At 43.1% G+C, this 7,614-nt stretch overlaps 1 protein-coding gene across 1 annotated transcript; it reads left to right on the forward strand.

Annotated features, from left to right (window-relative positions):
* The first annotated feature begins 1,240 nt into the window (after positions 1-1,240).
* dbi (diazepam binding inhibitor (GABA receptor modulator, acyl-CoA binding protein)) lies at positions 1,241-7,614 on the forward strand. The gene is made up of 4 exons (XM_069155184.1): positions 1,241-1,373; positions 2,366-2,483; positions 5,837-5,899; positions 6,899-7,614. The coding sequence occupies exons 1-4, from the start codon at positions 1,359-1,361 to the stop codon at positions 6,970-6,972; spliced, it is 270 nt and encodes an 89-aa protein (XP_069011285.1). The 5' UTR covers positions 1,241-1,358; the 3' UTR covers positions 6,973-7,614.

Here is a 7,614-nt window from a genome sequence, read left to right on the forward strand (position 1 = left end):
TAAATACACAATAAAAATGTTTTTAAATTGTTTTTATAATCTGTCCTTAAAAAGGTCATAAAGATGTGTAATGACACTTGTGTATCTAAGGATCTGATTGGAAACCTGACGATACTACGTCCCGCCCACCGATAGCTGTAACCTGACTGCACCACAGGCCTGTCAATCAAACAGACACGCCCCCAAAAAATGGAAATAAATAAATAAATGTAGGCCTAATATCTAATCAATGATTGGAATATTTTCAGATGGACCTCCGGAAAGCTAACAAGAAGTGAATGCAGCTGATGACGTCATAATGACTCGTGGACATTTACCGACTTTGTATTTGATGGGAGAAGTTGACACTTTTTGAATGGGAGCCAGCCCCTGTTGGCCCTCGGTGGTATTACACTATAAGGCACTATAAGACCCATAAGCTCAGTCCACTTCTATATACAGCAGGCAGAAGAGCAGACGGTGGATGTGAAGCATATCGCAATATCACGAAGTAAAAGGATGGAATAAGAACCACCATGATGATGAGGATTCCTCTGGGCTGTGTTCAGCAGAAAAAAGGTTTTCATTTCTGACAACAGGCAAGTAGTTGTGTTATTTTCAGATGGGTACGGAGGAGCTGACGCTGTCTACCATTCCCCGTTACCGGGTAGACATCGAGGACGACGAGCTGAACTGACACGGCTGCTGAGGGTCGGTCCAGTCCAAAGGTCACCTGTGAAACGAACCGTTTGATGTGCCACACCTGGCAGGTGGATGGATTGTCTTGGCAAAAGTGAAGAAACATCAGTGAATTTGCTGCGTTCACCGTTTTATTGCAGCTGAAGACACTTCTGGATCAGAACCATTTTTCAGACTTGAAGCTAGAACTCTTTTATTAAGTCTGCGGCCTCAACAGAAACTGCTCTACTTTGTTCGTTTTTGTTCTGCTTGTGTAATAACCTGAAGTTGGTGAGATGATTTCCTCAATCGCTTCGTGTATTTACTCCAGTTTTTATCAGTGTATTATTGACTGTAAATTAATGGCGTACGTTTACGTGCCTTGATGGCGGCTCCTGTTTTCCGTACATGAAATGCTTCATAACGGTCTGACTGTTCCAGACGCATGATTGGTTAAAAAGTTCACGCCACCCAATGAATGATTGGGACAGCACGTCTGTCTTGGAGTCAGCCAATAGCGTCGAAGGGTGGGCGTGTCCAGGCGCACGGGGGTCGAGCTCACTGGTCGCGGTGATGGGAAGAGGGAGGGGGAGGAGCCAGGTGGACAGTGGACCTCAGACTCCCTCCGGTCTTCCACCGTCTGTCCTCCACCGTCTGTCCGCGGAGCCGCCAGCAGCACCGGTACCACCCGAACTCTGAAGATGGCTGACGTCCAGGTGGGTGGAAATGTGTTGGAGGAAATCTAACCGCTTGTTTATCTTCCGCCGCGTCCCGTTAAACAAGCGGTAACGGAAGCCGTTAGCTGATAGCCGTTAGTTTTTAGCGAGCCTCCGGTCCGGTTTCTTCAAGCGAACACGTGCCGAACAAAAGACTGCTGTAACCGGTTGTGTCGGTAATCCCGTCGGTAATCCCGTCGGTGGTTATCCTGTGCGCGCTCCGTATAACAGAGTAAAAGAGCGTGTTTGTTCTGTAATCTATGAAACGTCCCCCCCTCCCCCATCCCCCCCCCACCGCCATTATGAGCTCTCCGTTTATTCGTTCATTAGACCGGGATGACGTGTGCGTGGCCGCTGGTGTATGTAGGGCAAAGTTCACCAGCGACAGGAAAGGTGGGACAGTCAGACATTTCTCCGTGACCTTTGACCTCCAGGCCTTTGGTACCGAACCATGGCTGCAGGCCCAGCTTTGCTCCTGTTGCATCATGGGTTGAATGTTTCCTCACAGGTCGGGAGACAAACTATTATACATGCAGACAAACCGAGTTTCCACCGGAGGGAGCCATGGTTTGATCCTCCAGTCTGCAGGACCTTCACTTCCTGTTCTGACTCCGCCAGCATGGCCGACAGCAGTTAGATAGCTGGTACTGAGACCGAGGCCATCCTCTAGTCCTCTAGTCCTCTAGTCTTCAAGGCTGGACCTCAGGCTGGACCTCAGGCTGGACCTCAGGCTGGACCTCAGGGGAGTGGCCCACTGAACCCACCTCCAGGTTACCCATAAGGCCGTGTTCCTGAGGTCGTCTCTAAAAAGAGACGCGGTCTGGTGATGAAAGTAAACTTGGTGGATTCGGACTTCAGTCGTTGAGTCACATGTTGCATTCAGCTCCAGTTTAGAGTATAATATTGTAGAGAAGGTGTGTGTGTGTGTGTGTGTGTGTGGACAAACCGCTGGTGTTGCCGTGGTTACGAGACTGTCGCCCTCTCCTCCGCAGGCCAAGTTTGACGCAGCAGCAGCTGAGGTGAAGCAGCTGAAGGCGAAGCCGGCGGATGAGGAGATGCTGCAGGTGTACTCTCTGTTCAAACAGGCCTCCGTGGGCGACGTGAACACAGGTGAGACATCTGAACACCAGCAGCAGTCTGAAGACGAGGCGAGCAGGAGACGGCTGGTCTCACCTTTTAAATTCAACTTCACAGGTCTGGGAACTTTCAAAAAGCGTCCACAGACCAAGACACCTTTTGTATTTATTTACAGGTTAATAAACGTGTGTGCACAGATCTCGTTATGTTTGTGTGGATATTTGAAACATTTTTTACAACCTCCAGCTCCACAGGGATCCACCGAGGCGTGCTGCGTTTGAGTGCTCGTGGTAAACGGGGACATCTGGGGAATTTGTGTGGAAATTCAAAGTAGTAAAATAGTTTTTCTATAAATGGCTGGAAATCATTGACATTTTTCAATCTTTTTTGAACAAGATATTTATTTTAATACCAGACCTATAAAATATATTTTAACCAAAAGAAAATGACTTCACACATCGTGGTTATATTCTGTCCCTTCAATGAACAGACGTCCCCTGAACGCCTCGTACACAAGCTGCCACTAGAGAGAACTTTGATGGTGGAGGTGGAGGTGGAGCCTGAGAGATGATGACGGGGACACATTGAAAACATCAGGAGAGAAAGTTGTCGTTAAACTTGATGACATTTCTGTGGAATGTAAAGTTATAAAATCTTAAGTTTTTTATACGCTGCTGTATGAGTCGTTGGGAAATGTGTTTAATCTATTTGACCTTCTTTAATAAAACATCTCTCCCACTTTGACATATAAACAAAAGCCCAGATGTCTGAAACCTGATCTGTTCACACACGTAACGATCAAAACTAAAGAAAGTCTGATGTCTTCAGGCATCTTCACACACGGGAATGTTTCTCAAAGCAAACTTGATCAGATCTGTAACGGTGAAGATCTGATGTTTGATATTGATGTTGATTCAGTTTGTGAGATGGTGTTGCTCGTCTTCAGTTTGCTTGGTATTGTGTTCAGAGTGAAACACACTAGTGAGTATTCACAATTATTCAGTGTTGTGCACATGTAGATGATGTTATACACATTTAAATTTCACTCGGAAGCATTTTGAATTTTTTTATTTTTTGTTAAAGTAGATGGTTGTAAAAGTAAATATGTAAAAACAGTTTTTACCAAATAAAATATTCAACAAAAATGTATGTTTGAGGAAATGATGCTGTTTACTTGTTCTGTTATCTCAACAAAGCTCCAAAAAGCATCATTTGCACATTAAAATCACTCAAATGTTCTCCCAGTTTAAAAGGAGTTTTTTTTCTGTTGTAAGAATTTGACTCTCGTGCTGCGAGATGTTGAGATGTTGAGTTGTTGAGTTGTTGAGATGTTGAGATGTTGAGATGTTGAGTTGTTGAGTTGTTGAGATGTTGAGTTGTTGAGATGTTGAAGATGTTGAGTTGTTGAGTTGTTGAAGATGTTGAGTTGTTGAGATGTTGAGATGTTGAGTTGTTGAGTTGTTGAGATGTTGAAGATGTTGAGTTGTTGAGTTGTTGAGATGTTGAGATGTTGAAGATGTTGAGTTGTTGAGATGTTGAGTTGTTGAGATGTTGAAGATGTTGAGTTGTTGAGTTGTTGAGATGTTGAGATGTTGAAGATGTTGAGATGTTGAGTTGTTGAAGTTGTTGAGATGTTGAGATGTTGAAGATGTTGAGATGTTGAGATGTTGAGTTGTTGAGATGTTGAGTTGTTGAAGATGTTGAGATGTTGAGTTGTTGAGATGTTGAAGATGTTGAGTTGTTGAGATGTTGAAGATGTTGAGATGTTGAGTTGTTGAGTTGTTGAGATGTTGAGTTGTTGAGTTGTTGAGTTGTTGAGTTGTTGAAGATGTTGAGTTGTTGAGTTGTTGAAGATGTTGAAGATGTTGAGTTGTTGAGATGTTGAGTTGTTGAGTTGTTGAGATGTTGAAGATGTTGAGTTGTTGAGTTGTTGAGATGTTGAGATGTTGAAGATGTTGAGTTGTTGAGATGTTGAGTTGTTGAGATGTTGAAGATGTTGAGTTGTTGAGTTGTTGAGATGTTGAGATGTTGAAGATGTTGAGATGTTGAGTTGTTGAAGTTGTTGAGATGTTGAGATGTTGAAGATGTTGAGATGTTGAGTTGTTGAGATGTTGAGTTGTTGAAGATGTTGAGATGTTGAGTTGTTGAGATGTTGAAGATGTTGAGTTGTTGAGATGTTGAAGATGTTGAGATGTTGAGTTGTTGAGTTGTTGAGATGTTGAAGATGTTGAGTTGTTGAGTTGTTGAGTTGTTGAGTTGTTGAAGATGTTGAGTTGTTGAGTTGTTGAAGATGTTGAAGATGTTGAGTTGTTGAGTTGTTGAAGATGTTGAGATGTTGAGATGTTGAGTTGTTGAGTTGTTGAGATGTTGAGTTGTTGAGTTGTTGAGATGTTGAAGATGTTGAGTTGTTGAGTTGTTGAGATGTTGAAGATGTTGAGTTGTTGAGATGTTGAGTTGTTGAGATGTTGAAGATGTTGAAGATGTTGAGATGTTGAGATGTTGAAGATGTTGAGATGTTGAAGATGTTGAGTTGTTGAGTTGTTGAGATGTTGAAGATGTTGAGATGTTGAGATGTTGAAGATGTTGAGATGTTGAAGATGTTGAGATGTTGAGATGTTGAGTTGTTGAGATGTTGAGTTGTTGAGTTGTTGAGATGTTGAGATGTTGAGATGTTGAAGATGTTGAGTTGTTGAGATGTTGAGTTGTTGAGTTGTTGAGATGTTGAAGATGTTGAGATGTTGAGATGTTGAAGATGTTGAAGATGTTGAGATGTTGAGTTGTTGAGATGTTGAGTTGTTGAGTTGTTGAAGATGTTGAGTTGTTGAGTTGTTGAAGATGTTGAGTTGTTGAGATGTTGAGATGTTGAAGATGTTGAGATGTTGAAGATGTTGAGATGTTGAGTTGTTGAGTTGTTGAGATGTTGAGTTGTTGAGATGTTGAAGATGTTGAGATGTTGAGATGTTGAAGATGTTGAGATGTTGAAGATGTTGAGATGTTGAGATGTTGAGATGTTGAGATGTTGAAGATGTTGAGATGTTGAAGATGTTGAGATGTTGAGATGTTGAGTTGTTGAGATGTTGAAGATGTTGAGTTGTTGAGTTGTTGAGATGTTGAAGATGTTGAAGATGTTGAGATGTTGAGATGTTGAGTTGTTGAGATGTTGAGTTGTTGAGATGTCGAGACGTCGATTTGTCGAGATGTTGAGATGTTGAGATTTACACACGAATGAAATTGAGCTGAATTGAATGCGGCCCCAGCCCTGAGCTGGTTTTGTTCCGTTTCGTCACCTTTCCACCTTTTACTCAAGTTATTTTTACAAATGTGCTTTAAAAACGTTATAATAAGTTTGTAGCAGTGTTGTGTACTTCACTCTGTTGTCTCCACAGATCGTCCAGGGATGTTTGACTTCACTGGGAAAGCTAAATGGGACGCCTGGGAGAAGCAGAAAGGTATCGTATGGAAGCCGCTGCACATCCACAAACTCACCCTCATCTGCTGCTGGAGCTCCAGTCTGTCGTTTTAAAGGTCTTTTTATCTCAGTAGAGGTTTGGTTCACGTCCCTCGTTGTGATCCGAGTATTAAATAACTGCCCGAGTGACTGACCTCCTCAACAGAACCTCTTGTGTCCGTGAGCTGCCGGCTCCACGGACTGCTTGTTTCTTGATCGTCGTCAGTTCCTGAGTTGATGTTTTTGTGCGTCTGCGACGGTTTCCGCTGCTGAAAGATGAGCAGAGAACATCAAAGTTTGTGGAACAGAAAGAAACAGCCGGGAGGAGCGGCGGTTGTGTTGTTTTCGTTGTGCTAGAAGCAGCGTTTTGGGATGTTGGAGAAGCCTGTTGCCATGGCGACACAGTTCAGGTGGTTCCCAGTGAATGTTCCCCTCCGAAGGTCCCGGTGGAACTCGGTGTTGACAGTCTGACTCTGGGGGACGAGCTCACGGTGGCAGCAGCCCGACTTATTGACGTACCCTCGTAAGGCTCCTTTTACCTCAGAAACCAAGTTTGAACATGGTTTTATTTTGGACCGCCATCAAGATTCTCATCGTCTTAACGTTAATTAGTGACGATGACTTTCTGCCTGTTGAACAGCTGTTAGCTCAGTGCTCTGTTGATGAGGACAGTGTCCAGGTAATTTGTAGGCGTCAACAGTCTCCACTGCCACCAGATCTTTTCTAGCCGACACACTGCTCCCTGTTGATGCTCATAGTGACGAGCGCTGCTGTCATGGAGGGAGCTGCTACATTTATATTTATTTATGTGGATGATGCATTTTCACAAGGAAATAGGAGCTGTATTAAATAAAGTGGACCAGACCAGCGTGAAGGCCAAACTGTGTTGAAACGTAACCTCTGCATGTGACGGCTCGGTGCGTCTGTTGGGTACAAAGTGCTGATGTCTTCATTATTTGGTCTCGTGGAGTTGCTTCATTAAACTGTTTTTGTCCATCAGGCAAGAGCAAAGAGGACGCCATGACGGAGTACATCAGCCTGGTGGAGGAGCTGAAGACCAAGTACGGAATCTAGCGTTCGGCCTGAGTGCGCCGCGCGTCCTTCATCCAACACTGTGAAGCGCCTTAAACACAAGGAGCCTGTCGCCCACCAGGTGGGCCGCCACCAGGTGGGCCGCCACCAGCTGGACTCAACCGGCTTACCACCATATTTTTTAACATTATCAAGTATCTGCACAGAATCCAGCCATTTCAATATCCATTCTGTGTTCTCCAAGTGCTGTGTTGGTGTTCTGACCTTTTGGTCACACTTTTAAATCATCATTAATAAATGGGAAATTAAGTTCGTTAAACTTGAGTTAAAACTGTTAAAAGACTGAAATGATATTTGGTAATGCTGCAGTTTATTTCAGTTGATTGTGTAACATCTGTTAGTCAATGACTTGAATAATCCTGATAACATCAGTAATCTGATTTCATTAATGAACTGTTCATTGTTGCACACGTAACAGTTTCTATACTACGTTTAGTTTTTGTTAATGATTAACAAATGATTTGTAAACCGTTAAGACATCGTGAAAAATCAGGTAATGTCACAGATGGACCAGATATTTGTAATGATTAGTCATTAGTTTGTAAACCATCTGTAAACATTGTAAATCTGCAGCTGATGATTATTATACAATGTTAACTGATTAATAAATACTTTGAGCTCTGA

Source organism: Embiotoca jacksoni, unplaced genomic scaffold, assembly GCF_022577435.1.
Source record: "Embiotoca jacksoni isolate LCO1_2020_lvr unplaced genomic scaffold, fEmbJac1.0.p SCAF_2, whole genome shotgun sequence".
Lineage (NCBI taxonomy): Eukaryota > Metazoa > Chordata > Actinopteri > Embiotocidae > Embiotoca > Embiotoca jacksoni.

Bases quoted from the DNA above. Each gene is read 5' to 3' on its own strand.
- dbi (XM_069155184.1), top strand. The intron at 2,484-5,836 runs GTGAGACATCTG...TTGTCTCCACAG, and splicing joins CGTGGGCGACGTGAACACAG to ATCGTCCAGGGATGTTTGAC. The intron at 5,900-6,898 runs GTATCGTATGGA...TTTGTCCATCAG, and splicing joins CGCCTGGGAGAAGCAGAAAG to GCAAGAGCAAAGAGGACGCC.